Source organism: Haliotis rufescens, unplaced genomic scaffold, assembly GCF_023055435.1.
Source record: "Haliotis rufescens isolate VD_foot unplaced genomic scaffold, xgHalRufe1.0.p SCAF_61, whole genome shotgun sequence".
Lineage (NCBI taxonomy): Eukaryota > Metazoa > Mollusca > Gastropoda > Lepetellida > Haliotidae > Haliotis > Haliotis rufescens.
This window is the reverse complement of record NW_025964346.1, coordinates 7,821-25,774: the sequence shown is the minus strand read 5'-3', so window position 1 is coordinate 25,774 and position 17,954 is coordinate 7,821. Positions and strand designations below refer to the sequence as shown.

At 41.5% G+C, this 17,954-nt stretch overlaps 1 protein-coding gene and 1 long non-coding RNA gene across 2 annotated transcripts; both read right to left on the bottom strand.

Moving 5' to 3' along the window:
* Nucleotides 1-638: 638 nt before the first annotated feature.
* LOC124119964 lies at nt 639-2,885 on the bottom strand. Its single transcript, XR_007218836.1, has 3 exons — nt 2,797-2,885; nt 1,346-1,690; nt 639-765 (listed from the first exon to the last, which is right to left on the bottom strand). It is a non-coding gene; the product is annotated as an uncharacterized LOC124119964 (long non-coding RNA).
* A 3,629-nt stretch (nt 2,886-6,514) lies between these two features.
* On the bottom strand, nt 6,515-14,351 carry LOC124129342 (multiple epidermal growth factor-like domains protein 6). Its single transcript, XM_048386853.1, has 5 exons — nt 14,237-14,351; nt 10,442-10,500; nt 8,674-9,669; nt 8,209-8,332; nt 6,515-7,709 (listed from the first exon to the last, which is right to left on the bottom strand). The coding sequence occupies exons 2-5, from the start codon at nt 10,491-10,493 to the stop codon at nt 7,049-7,051; spliced, it is 1,833 nt and encodes a 610-aa protein (XP_048242810.1). The 5' UTR covers nt 10,494-10,500; nt 14,237-14,351; the 3' UTR covers nt 6,515-7,048.
* Between the last annotated feature and the right edge of the window lie 3,603 nt (nt 14,352-17,954).

The following is a 17,954-nucleotide window of genomic DNA, read 5'->3' as shown; positions in this document are numbered from 1 at the left end:
TAACAAATGTTGATTTTAATTACAGTTTTAGATGATGGTCAAAACCTGCGCCGGCTGGTAACAAAACATTAATCAAGAGAACAAGGGCCGGGGCGGACGTCCGCGCTGATTGTATCTATGATTACGTAATAAACCGTTGGTTGGTTGGTTGGTTGTTTTGTTGTTTTACGCCGCACTCAGCAATATTGCAGCTATGTAAATAATCGAGTCTGGACCAGACAATCCAGTGATTGATATCATGAGCTCCGTTTCACGAAATTGGGATCGATGGCATGCATCAACCGAATCAGCGAACCTGACCACCCGATCCCGTTAGTCGCCTCTTACGACAAGCATAGTCGCCTTTTACGGCCAGCATGGGTTGCTGAAGAGCTATTCTACCCCGGATCTTTACGGGTCGCCGTCATGGCAGATTAATGGCGATATAAACGAGAAATACTGGTCTAGCGACTTTGGAATTTTAGAATTTCCCAGGTTAAGTTTAATTTGTGAAAAATATAAAAAGGTATGATGAAATATATGCACTGTAATACAAGTATAACCAAGCAGGAAAAACGTTGCATGTCTTTTGCTTTATTTCATGAAATTTACATGATTTACTGCATATTAAATCTGAAAGAACACTTATCACGGTAACAAGATTCGAAATGTATACTTATAGGCAACACTATCGATATATCAAGGATGGTAGAACAGAACATATTGCATATTTAAACCAGTCACTGAATCAAGCCAGGATCTCTCCTTTACCTGGTGTTGCCCAACCTGAAAAATAAAACATGTAATTTCCTACAGATGCTCATTATTACACAGAAGACTTATGACACACTCCCTCAGTATAAAATCTATACCACCCTCCACTCATTAAAACGCCCATTTAAAAAAATAAATAAATAATCGGGTGGTAGTGTGTGCAGGCCTAGTGGACATTACTTGGGCAGAGATTCTGATATTCGCTCATCATTACATGGGTTACTTGTTAATAATGTGTACATGACACTCAATCTCCTTAACATAGTTCATTAAATGTGCATAACATTTCAAGAAAAGACATAATATGTTTTCGTAAGCAGAAGATAATTGAGTATTGTTTCACTTTGTCCACTCAAAATAATTCTGTATCTCTGTACTATCCACTCATGTATACACCCCTCATCTCGCACCTGCACCTCTCTCCACTCATAAAATCGCCTTTCATCTTGCACCTGGACCACTCTCCACTCATATAATCGCCTTTAATCCCGCACCGGCACCGCTCGCCGTTCCTTCAAACACCTTTACCTCTTACCTTCTTTTTGTAAAGTGCATGGTTTCATTTTAAACAAATACATGGTGCACAGATTACCTCGAGGAGATCTGAACGTGGGCACCTCTCACTTCTTGTAATAGTGCAGCCACCCTTTCTCCGCCTTGCCCCCAGAACCCTTGGCAGCCTGGAGTTGGCAGAGAGATGTTTCCTTGTGGTGGAAGAAAGCTTTACACTTGGGGTTCCCCAGACAATGAAAGCTGCAAGCCCCCAGGTCCAGCTTAGTCTGTGGCATGACGACGTTGGACGTCAATATCTTGCCGTCCATGGCGGGGAGTCTGTCAAACAAGCTCTGCTCCATCTGGGCGGCGACGTAGAGTGGGAACACAAGGAGAGTGGCCAGGAATACCAACATAATGTGTTCTCTCCCTCGTTCACAAATGTCTGGAACAATGTTATACATGAAGCTACAATATTGATGACAAAACAGCAACACAGGTGTACATTTTCCAGGTAACGCTTGACGGGATGTTACGTGTTTGACCTGGCGACAAAGTTACACCAGGGACACAGGGGACAGGGCTACACGGCAAGGAGTACAACGTTATATCATGTGCCCTGATAGGGACAGGGCGACACGGCAGGCGTACAACGTTATATCATGTGCCCTGATAGGGACAGGGCGACACGGCAAGGCGTACAACGTTATATCATGTGGCCTGATAGGGACAGAGTGACACGGCAAGGCGTACAACGTTATATCATGTAGCCTGATAGGGACAGGGCGACATGGCAAGGCGTACAACGTTATATCATGTGGCCTGATAGGTACAGGGCGACACGGCAAGGCTCACAACGTTATATCGTGTGCCCTGATAGGGACAGGACGACACGGCAAGGAGAACAACGTTATATCGTGTGCCCTGATAGGGACAGGACGACACGGCAAGGAGTACAACGTTATATCGTGTGCCCTGATAGGAACACGGCTACAGGGCAAGGAGTACAACGTTATATCGTGTGCCCTGATAGGAACAGGGCGACACGCCAAGGAGTACAACGTTATATCGTGTGCCCTGATAGGAACAGGGCTACAGGGCAAGGAGTACAACGTTATATCGTGTGCCCTGATAGGAACAGGGCTACAGGGCAAGAAGTACAATGTTATATCGTGTGCCCTGATAGGAACAGGGCTACAGGGCAAGAAGTACAACGTTACATCGTGTGCCCTGATAGGAACAGGGCTACAGGGCAAGGAGTACAACGTTATATCATGTGCCCTGATAGGGACAGAGTGACACGGCAAGGCGTACAACGTTATATCATGCGCCCTGATAGGGATAGGGCGTCACGGCAAGACACGCAACGCCGTCAGTATTTACACACATTCCCATAAATGAAAACCTGGACCACCCCGCTCCAACCCCTTTTCCTTTATCTGCCACTGCAGTTTGACTCAAGTCCACAACTAAGGCAATATTTCATTTGACTGGTACAGCAATGTAAAACACGTGGTTATCAAACTAAAACAATTTACATAATTGGCTTACATTTTAACTGCAACTACACGCTACCCAAGTGCGTCAGTCTTCCTCTGATGTCTGTGCCCAAATGTTCCTCGGAGGTACACAGTTGCCTTGGCTGTGTATCAGTAGTGGCATGGGAACGTCTCTCAACAGATACAAATAGGCAAAGAGATATGTTAGTAAATGATTAATGGCAATCCAATACATCCATGATTAGGTCGCTGTCCTTTTCGTTTGAAAACAGTTGGGTTAGGAGGGAATAGTGTTCAGGTTACTATAGGTACGAACGGACGCCCTTAGATTACCACAAACAACGTAGGACCAAAATCGCTAAGCAAACAAACAGTAACCCGTGACATGTTATCAAGGATATGCAACATTTTACGGCCATACATGCAGAAATATGTGATGCAGATTGTTCTTGTTATGTTTGTTGTTAAACGCCGCACTCAGCAATATTACAATTATATGACGGTGGCCTTTAAATAATCGAGTCTGGACCAGATCATCCCGTAATTGCCGTCATTAGCAGTGATCTACGCAACTGGGCTACGATGACATGCATCAACCTAGTCAGCCAGCCTGACCACCCGATCCGTTTTGTCGCCTCTTACTACAGGCATAGTTACCTTTTACAGCCAGCATGAGTTGCTGAAGACCTGTTCTATCCCGGATCTTCACGGGTGGCCAGTATGTGTGAGCTGGCTCACTGTGTGTCACATTACCCCATTGGAGTACAAACCCTAATCCATCACACAAACGTCATGTCATAGTGGTGTTGACACCGTGCGCGAACACGAGAGGGACTCATACAACACTCTTTATAACGGTAGTGATAACAGCTCGTTTGATGAAGACCACAATAAGAACGTGTGTGAACGTGTAGGTAACGGTACAGAGCACGTGCAGATGGATACGCTTGAGCTCAACATGCCCAACTCGTACTAGGAGGACGAACGAGCGGTTTTACACACCAGTTGAAGTTTTACAGAAGTCTCACTGCATAAAATTATTGCATAAATAAGTCAGTTACTGTTTTGATTATTCTGTATCACCCACACAGTGGAGCCAAGGACCTATTAGCCCTATACCTACACAGTGGAGCCAAGGACCTATTAGCCCTATACCTACACAGTGGAGCCAAGGACCTGTTAGCCCTATACCTACACAGTGGAGCCAAGGACCTGTTAGCCCTATACCTACACAGTGGAGCCAAGGACCTGTTAGCCCTATACCTACACAGTGGAGTCAAGGACCTGTTAGCCCTATACCTACATAGTGGAGCCAATGACATATCAGCCCTATACCTGCACAGTGGAGTCAAGGACCTATCAGCCCTATACCTACACAGTGGAGCCAAGGACCTGTTAGCCCTATACCTACACAGTGGAGCCAAGGACCTGTTAGCCCTATACCTACACAGTGGAGCCAAGGACATATCAGCCCTATACCTGCACAGTGGAGTCAAGTACCTATTAACCCTATACCTACACAGTGGAGCCAAAGACCTATTAGCCCTATACCTGCACAGTGGAGTCAAGGACCTATCAGCCCTATACCTACACAGTGGAGCCAAGGACATATCAGCCCTATACCTGCACAGTGGAGCCAAGGACCTGTTAGCCCTATACCTACACAGTGGAGCCAAGGACCTATCAGCCGTATACCTACACAGTGGAGCCAAGGACATATCAGCCCTATACCTGCACAGTACAGTCAAGGACCTATCAGCCGTATACCTACACAGTGGAGCCAAGGACCTGTTAGCCCTATACCTGCACAGTGGAGTGAAGGACCTATCAGCCGTATACCTACACAGTGGAGCCAAAGACCTATTAGCCCTATACCTACACAGTGGAGCCAAGGACCTGTTAGCCCTATACCTACACAGTGGAGCCAAGGACCTATCAGCCCTATACCAACACAGTGGAGCCAAGGACCTGTTAGCCCTATACCTGCACAGTGGAGTCAAGGACCTATCAGCCAAAGTCAAACATTCAATGTTCTTCCGGTTGTTTGTGACAAATAGCCAGTTGACATTCCGAGTGTATCTGATTTCAGAGTTTGTACTTTCTCCTTCCCTGACATTGTATTGACTGCTTTGTCAACAACCCTTCTCTCTCCCCACTACCGACACATGTGCCCCCCCTGTCGTACAACACCCCCTGCCCTGACCCCATCTGCCCCCCCCCCCCCCCCTCCCTCACACACACACACACACACAAACACCCACACTACCCACACATGTGCCCCCGTCGTACAACCTCGTGTGGCGAACTTGCTGTCAACTGTCAACTGTCCACATTAAGTCATGCAATCTTTAATGATCATATTTTATTTATTGTCAGCAGCCTATATTGAGACATCTTATCTGTAATGAGCACATGCTATATTATTGTCAACTGCCTATATTGAGACATCTTATCTGTAATGAGCACATGCTATATTATTGTCAACTGCCTATATTGAGACATTGTATCTGTAATGAGCACATGCTATATTATTGTCAACTGCCTATATTGAGACATCTTATCTGTAATGAGCACATGCTATATTATTGTCAACTGCCTATATTGAGACATCTTATCTGTAATGAGCACATGCTATATTATTGTCAACTGCTTATATTGAGACATCTCATCTGTAATGAGCACATGCTATATTATTGTCAACTGTCTACATTAAGACGTGCGATCTATAATGACCCTATGTTCTATTAATGTAAACTGTCTACCGATTTCAACATTTAATTGTAACACAAAGGTGGCAAAGATTTAGCACACCTGGGCGTCCATTTGGTTCAATATCTGGTTAGTTTGTTCTAACATGATATATGACAGTGAAACAGACCATATCCCTTGCTACAGGACGCTGGAGGTTTTTAATCCATTCTTGTTCCCAAACTTCTTCTACTCCAATACTACTCTACTGGCAATACTCCAGCTCTATGACGGCGGTCTGTAAATAATCGATTCTGGACCAGACAATCCAGTGAATATATGAACAGTATGTACATGCTCACTCTGTTATTACCAACATAATTCACAGAATACAATATGTTTCTATATAAATTGCCACTGCAAAAGAATAACCAGTCTTCATTATTCACCGAAACATACTCTTACTGGCGTAAAGGGCATCAATCAGTGATGACACCATGTGTTCACGACAACACTAAGCACGTGCTGCCCTACCGGTATCACTCACCAACATTATTTGCATAAATGCCAGACACCGCACAGCAGTACTCCTGGCATGTGATGGCAGCATGTAAACAAACCAGACAATCAAGTGATCGATGAACAAGAAAATCCAGTGACAGGATAGTGCATTTACTGTTTTTGTTGAAACTGATAAACACGATACGTTAATTTTGTATTACTTCGGGGCCCTTTACATGTACAGACGTATCAGGTAAAGAAAGAAAGCAACGGTTTCTGCTACAAAATGCCATTCTGACTTTGATAGAGAGGGGCCATAGCCATCGTCACGCCCTCACATGACTCAACACATGAACTTGTGTCAACATGACGCTGTGTCCTCCTCATGTGACACAGGGAGACACACACACGATGTCCAGCTAAATAATGTCTGTCTTAGATTTCAATACGGAGGAAACAATAATAGTGTTTTTATAATGATAATTATCCATGCATGTTATCAAGAATTTAGAGGGCCTTCCTGCGGACACCATATGTTCTTTCCTTCAAACACAATGTACAAGTAAATAACAGAAAACATATACATGGATACATTTATTCTGTATGTATGATTCCATTGCAAGATTGTAAGAGTAAAAAAAATTAAAGTATATGTAAGCTTGTAACTATGTAACTTGTTTGTACTGTACATAGGATCAAGATTCTCCATACCCGTGCCATCAAACTATGACTGCATTGGTCTCCTGACACGTTAGACCACACCCTGATGACTGTCAACTACTGTGCCGTACACATTGAGGACATAGTTTCAATCAGGTAAAATCTGGCGTTTATCGAGGTCCATATCAGCACAACGTTTCCTCGACATCCACAGAGATTCGGATCATTGCCACAAGCCGAAGGACAATGGAAGTCCATCTGCTTGTAGGGTATGTTTTACAAGATCGACACCGATACAACGAACCGTTTCTCAATAGTTGTTTGAAGTAGCGCAAACTATGTGAGATAATAGTCATGACTCTGAGAAAGACAGGTATTTGCTAAAACGGAAAGAGGTACACTCGTTAATGTTGATAAATCTGTTGACTTTGAGTAGAACACTTTAGAATGAAAAGTTATTGTGAATCCTCCCTTGGTGACAGATATGTCACAACTGTTGTCGGGTCATCAACAAACACATCCCGTATTGGTCGAATGTATGATGAGTGGTCTTCAGCAGAAGCCCCGGATGTAGCATCCTTTTCATCTTTGACATCACTTGAAACAGGGAAGTACTCAACAAGAGCAGGTGTGGCTAGTTCGCTCTCTGATCCGTCCCCTACATCACTGGACACTGGGAAGTACTCACCAAGAGCAGGTATGGCTACTTCGCTCTCCTCTTCGTCCCCTAAATCACTGGATACTGGGAAGTACTCACCAAGAGTGGGTGTGGCTAGTTCGCTCTCCTCCTCCGCCCCCTCCTTCTTCTCTTTCTTTTCCTCCTTCTCCTTCTCCTCCTCCACCATGTTGTTTGGGGTGTTTGTGTTTCTCCCGGGGAGCTCTGGGTCCACATCATGATCATGTATTTCATAGTACCTGTGTATCACCTGGTAGTCATGAGTAGGCACCTGTGAAGCATCAGTGACCATCCCAGATTCCAGTTGGTTTCTCCTGGGAAACACCGGGTCCATGTCTTCCTCGTGTAGTTCATAGTATCTGTGTAGACCCTGGTACTCCAGTGTAGGCAGTGACACCTGTCCAGTAGCATTGACCATCACAGCTTCCAGTGGACGACGCCTATATAAACAGTATTATTGTAAATACAAACAAGGCTTTGGGCGATATCAAACATGTATACACTATAGATAGTACCTTTTTATGTTATGTGACACGCCACATGGCAGCGTGCATTCTCGTTTGTGTTTTCTGCTGTATTACGAGAAGAAGATGTATGCATGTACAAAGTTGGATAACCAGTGCATTGAGTGTAAATGGTACAGCTGACCAGCTTCAGAGGCAGAGAGATTAATGATCTCATTTGAGCATTGTGATGCAATTTCATTGTAGATAAGATATCACTTGATCCTACCAAGCGATATCCCCAGTGGAAGCAAGTTTCAGTTTATCTCATTTGCGTTGGTACGATCGCGTTGTTGTTAAGCTTCTGGTATAATTTGCTGTTCAGTGAACGTTCAATGGTTATTGTTGGACGCTATACCCTCAATGTTGAATTGTACCAACTGTTCATCCCATAGCTATCACCTTTTAGTACACATTGAAGAATATAAATACTAACCCTTGTGCGGCAATGCGTTTGCGGTAACGCACACACTGTCTCAGCGCTATACAAAACACAGTTGCTGCAAGGATTCCAATAATGATACCAAGGATTCTGATAATGATACCATTTGTCTTCAGAGCTTTGGAAAACATAACATGAAAGGATAAATGTAATAAATGTGTGTCGATGGACATCAGTAATATCATATACATATCTTGAATGCATGATTATCAAATTCAGTATCAATACACAGTAACAAAATGTGTGTATGTGTATAAAAGTATTTTTGTCTGGCCACATGCATTCGGAAGGGGCAACATGAAACGGGTCAAACCAGAAACAACATGCTGGTTACGTATCAAATCATACATAAGGCATACATTAACACAACAAAACAAAGGAACCTCATCATGGCAACATAACATCGCTTAAAAATGTTACCTGCTTTCATTTTTGATGGATACATGACAATTAGCTTACCTGTGTTACAAGGAGCAGCTTGACGGCACTCCTCTATGGAGCAGTTGCCTGTACAGGAGGGATCACACCCGCTGATAGTGCACCCCTTGATGCATGTTCCAGTCTTCTGATGACACACCCCATCACGACACACTGCACACGTCTGGTCACACACTTCCCCATACCAGCCCTGGCTGCATCCATTTGTACAGGATCCGGTGTTTGAGTGACAGGTGTGATTGAGGCACATCTCAGAACACGGTGTACAGTTTTTCCCGAAATATCCAATCTTACATCCTTCAACACAGGCACCTGTCACATCGCACCTGTGGTTAAAACAGTTAGCGTCACATCGAGATGAACACGTGGGTCCGTACCATCCATCTTCACAACCACGTGTACACTCGCCACTCTGGTTGTGAGAAGTCGGTGTACAAAAGTTGACTGTATCCTTATCACTGCAATTCAGTGGACATGTGTCAATAATTGACATACAATTATCACTGCACGGTTCAATGCAAAACATTTCGTAAAATATTGATGAACACTCCTCCAAGCATTCACTGTCACAACTTCCTGAACAGTTTGCGCAGGGATGTTCACAGTCCTGACCAACGTATGGAGGGCGACACTCCTCACATGTTCCTGTGATCCTGTTGCAGGATCTACATCTGCTGGAGCAAGGTCGACAGCCAGAACCGTAGTAGGAGTCAACACATCCAGACACACAGGTGGAATTCAGCTTGCAGTATCCTTCCTCACACCCACCAGGACATTCTGTACAATTATCAACGGGAGGATCACATGGTATGATGCAGTTTGTGCCTTGGAAACCAGTAACACAGCCTTCAGAACATCGCTCAATCCCCCCATCTGTGATTTCACACGTATTATGTCGACAACCGTCGCTGCACTTGATACTGCACCGTTTGTCCCAATAGCCAGGGTAACACTTGAGACAATCCCCAGTCTTCTCATCACACTCTGAACAATGCTGAATATCAGTGCAGTTGGCAGCTGAAAGAAAATAACTTCTCCTTTATAGTGTATTCCAGAGCACACAATGGTGTTCAAATACATCTAAACTACAGGTTCATGTGAATGATGTACCCCAAGTCTGGCTGCCCTATATGATACCTGTGTAGATATTCCCACTGACAATACATCTCACAGCATATTCCTGCTCTGCGTGTATCACTATATTAATTGTTTGATCCAAGACTCCTTGTACAAGTGACATATCACATAATGCCACATACAGGGACATTATCTTAAGTGAGGAAGAAATCTGCCAAGACAAGGCATCAGTACTATTAACTATTGGCTTGACGCTAACACCTGAAAACACATCCATTCCGCTTTTGTAGTGGATTCCAAAGCCCCATCAACATCCACATGTACATTGTATATATATATATATGGATCCAGCAAATGTACCACCAAATCCCTGGCTCACAGATTAACCGTATGCCTTCATACAATCAAGGATGGACTTTGTCTTGTACTACATATGTACTATATCTGTTTTTCAGGTGGACATTTGACTTGTCTTTGCCTGTGTTTGTGACGAGTGACACCGGAGGGCCAGGATACGCTCATGTTGAAGAACACATCCGGTTTCATTAAAGCGTTATGGTGATTTCTTGTGATTATGAAAATGGGTTCTTCGCTTATTTTTTGTTTATAATCCAGGCTGAACCTTCTCGACAACGACAGTGAAGGTAAAACCAATACATAGGATGTAAGAATATTCACGTATACACTGTATAGCAACGTAATTCTGATTTACCTTGTGTTCCAGTAACCATACAAGCAAAGGCTAGGTACAGGAAGTGAACCATTTGGTGTCTGAAACATAAAGAAGTATATACATACACAAACTCAACATGATACTGGCGATACGGGATCGTCTGTTGGTCGTGTGTACAGATGTTCTATAACTAAATGAATCCCTTATAGACTATTACAATCAATCAACCATCGCTTTGTCACTTCATTGGAATCTTGATGGCATACATGTACCATTACACATGACATATCGATGAAATACCTTTACACATGACATATGCATGATATACCTTTACACATGACATATGGATCATGTACCTTTACAAATGACATATGCATGATATATCTTTACCCATGACATATGCATGATATACCTTTACACATGCATATGCATGATATACCTTTACACATGACATATGCATGATATACCTTTACCCATGAAATATGCATGATATACCTTTACACATGACAGATGCATGATATACCTTTACCCATGACATATCTATGATATGCCTTTACACATGACATATGCATGATATACCTTTACCCATGAATTATGCATGATATACCTTTACACATGACATATGCACGATATACCTTTACACATGACATATGCATGATATACCTTTACACATGGCTTATGCATGAAATACCTTACCAATAACATATATGCATGAGATACCTTTACACATGACATATCCATGATATACCTTTACCAATGACATATGCATGATAAACCTTAACACATGGCATATGCATGATATACCTTTACCCATGACATATGAATCATGTACCTTTACACATGACATATGCATGATATACCTTTACACATGACAGATCCATGATATACCTTTACCCATTACATATATGCACGATATACCTTTACCCATGACATATCCATGATATACCTTTACCAATGACATATGCATGTTATACCTTTACACATGACATATGCATGATATACCTTTCTACATGACAAATGCATGATATAACTTTACAGATGACATATGCATGATATACCTTTACCCATGACATATGCATGATATACCTTGACACATGACACATGCATGATACGCCTTTATACATGACATATGCTTGGTATACCTTGAAACATGCATATGCATGACATAATTTTACCCATGACATATGCATGATATACCTTTACACATGACATATGCATGATATACCTTTACACATGACATATGCATGATATACCCTTACCCATGACATATGCATGATATACCTTTACCCATGACATATGCATGAAATATATTACCCATAACATAAATGCATGACATACCTTTACACATGAAATATGCATGATATACCTTTACCAATGGCATATGCATGATGTACCTTTACACACATGGCATATGCATGATATACCTTTACCCATGACATATGCATGATATACCTTTACCCATGACATATGCATGATATACCTTTACCAATGGCAAATCCATGATATACCTTGACACATGACATATGCATGATATACCTTTACACAAGACATATGCATGATATGCTTTTACACATGACATATGCTTGGTATACCTTGACACATGCACATGCATGATATACTTTTACCCATGACATATGCATGATATACCTTTACAAATGACATATGCATGATATACCTTTACCCATTATATATGCATGATATACCTTTACACATGACATATGCATGCAATACATTACCCATAACATATATGCATGACATAACTTTACACATGACATATGCATGATATACCCTTACCAATGACATATGCATGATATACCTTTACAGATGACATATGCATCATATACCTTTACCCATGACATATCCATACTATACCTTTACACATGTCATATGCATGATATACCTTTACGCAAGACATATGCATGCTATGCTTTTACACATGACATATGCTTGGTATACCTTGACACATGACATATGCATGATATACCTTTACCCATTATATATGCATGATATACCTTTACACATGACATATGCATGCAATACATTACCCATAACATATATGCATGACATAACTTTACACATGACATATGCATGATATACCTTTACCAATGACATATGCATGATATACCTTTACACATGGCATATGCATGATATACCTTTACTCATGGCATATGCATGATATACCTTTACCCATGACATATGCATGATATACCTTGACACATGACATATGCATGATATACCTTGACACATGACATATGCATGATATACCTTTACACATGACATATGCATGATATACCTTTACCAATGACATATGCATGACATACCTTTACACATGACATATCCATGATATACCTTGACACTTGACATATGCATGATATACCTTTACACATGTCATATGCGTGAAATACCTTTTCACATGACATATGCATGAAATGTCTTTACACATGACAAAAGCATTACATACCTTCACACATGACACACTCATCACAGATCATCACACATGAGATACACATGGCAGACCGGCACACATGACACAGACATGACAGACCTTCACACATGACACAGACATGAAATAACTTTGCACATGACACACATACGACATACCTTTATACAAGACACACACATGACAGACCTTTACAGCACACGTATGACAGACCTTTACACATGATATACGCATGACTTACCCTTGCACATAACACACACATGACAGATCTTTATACATGACACAAGCATGACATACCTTTACACACGACAGGGACCTTTGTACATGACGCATGTATGACACACATTTACACATAACACACACATAACATACCTTTACAAATGACATACATTTTAAAACGTGACATACACATTTCTTACTTTTACACATTATACACGCATGACAGACCTTTACACATGACGTACGTATGACATATGTTTACAACGACATACCTTTACAGATTAATACATGACATACACATGACACAGACATGACAGACCTTCACACATGACACACACATGACATACCTTTACACATGACACACGCATGACATACCTTTACACATGACACACGCATGAAATACCTTTACACATTTTACCTGCATGACATACCTTCACACGTGACACATACATGGCATACCTTTACACATGACACATACATGATATACCTTCACACATGACACACGCATGACACACCTTCACACATGACACACACATGACATACCTTTACACATGACACACGCATGACACACCTTCACACATGACACACACATGGCATACCTTTACACATGACACATACATGACATACCTTCACACATGACACACGCATGACACACCTTCACACATGACACACACATGACATACCTTTACACATGACACACGCATGACACACCTTCACACATGACACACACATGACATACCTTTACACATGACACACGCATGAGATACCTTTACACATTTTACCTGCATGACACACCTCCACACATGACACATACATGACATACCTTCACACATGACACACGCATTACACACCTTCACACATGACACACACATGACATACCTTTACACATGACACACGCATGAGATACCTTTACACATTTTACCTGCATGACATACCTTCACACATGACACATACATGACATACCTTCACACATGATACACGTATGACACACCTTCACACATGACACACACATGACATACCTTTACACATGACACACGCATGAGATTCCTTTACACATGACACACGCATGACATACCTTCACACGTGACACACACATGACATACTTCACATATGATACAAATGTGACATACCTTCACACGTAACACAGACATGACATACCTTTACACATGACATACCTTGGCACTAGTATCAGGAGCGAGAGCTAGCTACAATGAGAGGTACGTGATAAAAACTACCTTCTGACTGAGTTCAGAATCCCGTTAACTGTGCTTCACGTGGACCCCCAGTGTCATCGTATGAGCCATTGTTATTGTATGATAGACGCAGTTCCTGCTCAGTGTGAGTCACAGGTTTCGCTCGCGACTGCCACCTTTCTGTTTCCTGGCTGCACCACAGCCGTAAAAATAAAACATGTAATGCGTGAATATCACGTGTGGAACCAGGAAGCTTTCAGAGAAATGTTGCTGTCCTTGTTACTTCTACTTTGGTTATTTGGAAGTTGATATATTCAACTCAACGTCAACTCATAACTCATAAGCAAATAGTGTTGTGTGGTGGTTTGTGTCGGTTGATGTCTCCCACTGAGTGACTGTTTATTCAATTTAAATCCAGGATTGCATGTTATCATTTTTCTTTATTTGCGATAACTAAAAGGACTGAATTAAACATAGTTAATTAAATAAAGCGACAAAACTCTTAACATTGCTAATAGAAATCTCTGCATAAACCGAATCGATTGTACGATTCTGAGCATATCATGAGCATGTGTTAATGAATCATGGGATGTGCTATGTTTCCTTGTTTGATCAGGTGAATACTTGACTTGCATCTGCATGTGTTTGTGATATGAACCGTTGGTAGGGCAGGATACCCTCAACTTTTCGCGAACACCTGAGCACACATAACTATTTTAAAGTGATTCATTGACGTGATTATGAAGTTGTCGGAATCGTACAATGGATTCTGCTTTTAGCAAAGATTTCATATGATTATGGAAAGGGTTTTGTCACCTCTGTTTATAAGACTACTGTCTATTTGCACTCTTTCTCTCATAATATATTATTCTTTCGCGTTGCCTTTTATGCGTTTGGGAATCTGTTTCGGAGGATAATCGGGAGTGGTTATTTTATGACGATGATTTTAAATATTTCTAGATTATAAGGCAGTGGAAGGGAATTGCTTATCTGACCATTATCGAACGATATCAGATCATAGATATACCGGAGGCTTAAGTTGAAATTCTTGGCCAAATCCCCTCGTTTTTCTTATACGTTTGCACACAGAAATAGATCAGCAAATAATGCAGAAAATGTGTGCCTGTGGAAAAACTTTTAAAATTTTCATTGATTTCAAAACAATTGTATTTGTCATTTCAGGCTGGGTAAGGTACTTTAGGTGTCGTTAGTTGGGCGTCATCAGTAAATCCCTTGTCTTTTGTTCACCTCACGGGGTCTGTCAACTGCAACGTAGGGTGAGCAGGTATATCTTGGTTGATCAATCAAAGTTTAAGCTTAGGTATTTGCCTGATTGGTTAGGTTTAAAATGTTAGTGTCCTCCTTATATGTCTTTGTTTTCACCACTTCATACTGGTATTTCACTCCCGCTTCATCCTGCACTGGAAAGGATACACTACCAGCAATTAAAAGGTTAGTATTCAAAGTTATTATTGTGTTCTATACATGCCAGTATGATATATAAACCACTGAAAATAGATGAATACCTTTACGATATATATCAATGATATGAGGCATTTTTCATGTGCGATAGAGCCAACATGGAGACGGTCATATCACAGGGGGTGTATTAACCAGACCCGTATTAAACCTCCTGCCTGGCTGATATAGCTTAACAATGCATTTTGAATGGACGATCGATATCAGCCAGGGTGGTAAAATAATTCGAGATACGTCCCTTCGTGTGTCGCCTGCTCGTCTGCTCAGCAATCTTTCCCTTGATGATGACTTCCAAACAAGGTGAAATTGTTTTGCATTCACTTGCAGATATATAGAAACATTTTACAATTTGATGTGGTATATGATAAAGAGGTTATGATATGTCAGTTTTCATATCATACCCCATATCAACCCTCGATCCCCATGTCAGCATACCCTCGCGTTCATATAGGGTTGGTCTGGGGTAAGATATAAAAACTGCCTATATTCACCACCAAATATCCCATTAATAGTATTTTGACATGTTATATGAGCTAGTGTTTGTGTGTGGTGAGTATGGACGCCTATCACAGATTGGGTCAGAGACCAGGATATGGGTGCCTATTACAGATTTGGTGCAGAGACCAGGATATGGTTGCCTGTTACAGATTTGGTGTCAAGACCAGGATATGGACGCCTATCACAGATTGGGTCAGAGACCAGTATATGGGTGCCTATTACAGATTTGGTGCAGAGACCAGGATATGGGTGCCTATTACAGATTGGGTCAGAGACCAGGATATGGGTGCCTATTACAGATTTGGTGTCAAGACCAGGATATGGGTGCCTATTACAGATTTGGTGTCAAGACCAGGATATGGGTGCCTATCACAGATTTGGTGACGAGACCAGGATATGGGTGCCTATTACAGATTTGGTGACAAGACCAGGATATGGGTGCCTATTATATATTTGGAGTCAAGACCAGGAAATGGGTGCCTATTACAGATTTGGTGACAAGACCAGGATATGGGTGCCTATTATATATTTGGAGTCAAGACCAGGAAATGGGTGCCTATTACAGATTTGGTGTCAAGGCCAGGATATGGGTGCCTATTACATATTTGGAGTCAAGACCAGGATATGGGTGCCTATTATATATTTGGAGTCAAGACCAGGATATGGACGCCTATTACATATTTGGTGTCAAGACCAGGTTATGGACGCCTATTACATATTTGGTGTCAAGACCAGGATATGGGTGCCTATTATATATTTGGAGTCAAGACCAGGAAATGGGTGCCTATTACAGATTTGGTGTCAAGATCAGGGTATAGGTGCCTATCACAGATTTGGTGTCAAAACCAGGATATGGGTGCCTGTTACGGTTTTGGTGTCGAGACCAGGACTGTTTGTGTGAAGTTGGTAGTGTAGTGCATTTCTGATTGATTGACTAGAAATATTATGTATTGTGAATATATTTTTAGGTATAGATGAACTCGCAATAAATATGTCATGTTATAGCCTGTAGAGTAATGACAAGTAGATGTGAATGTATATTGGTATGTTGATTGATGTATCTGGGTAAGTTCTGGTGTATGAGCGTTGTGTGTTTGATATGAGTTGGTGAGTGAGTGAATAGAGTTGAATGAGTAAGTGAATATAGTTTTGATGAGCGAGTGAATATAGTTTGGTTGAGCGAGTGAGTATAGTTGAGTGAGTGAGTGAATATAGATGGGTGAGTGAGTGAATATAGATTGGTTGAGCGAGAGAGTATAGTTGAGTGAGTGAGTGACTATAGTTTGAAGGAGTTAGTGAATATAGTTTGAGTGAGTGAGTGAATATGGTTTAAATGAGTGAGTGAATAGGGTTTAGATGAGTGTGTGAATACGGTTTAGATGAGTGAGTGAATAGGGTTTAGATGAGTGTGTGAATATAATTGAGTGAGTAAGTGAATATAGTTTGAATGAGAGTGAATATGGTTTGGATGAGTGAGTGAAAATAGTTTTAGTGACAGTGAATATAGTTTTGGTGAGTAAGTAACATGTTGTGGGTGAGTGAGGGATATTTGGTGAGTAAGTTTGGGCGAGTGAGTGAATACATTGTGGGCGAGTGGGTTCAGGTGATTTAAGAAGTGTGTGAATGAGTGTTTCAGAATTTCAGTACATAATTGCAGAACAGTATTTTGTATATCACAGCAAAGCGATTTGACTTAGGAAGAATCCACTGGTTGCTGTAAAGG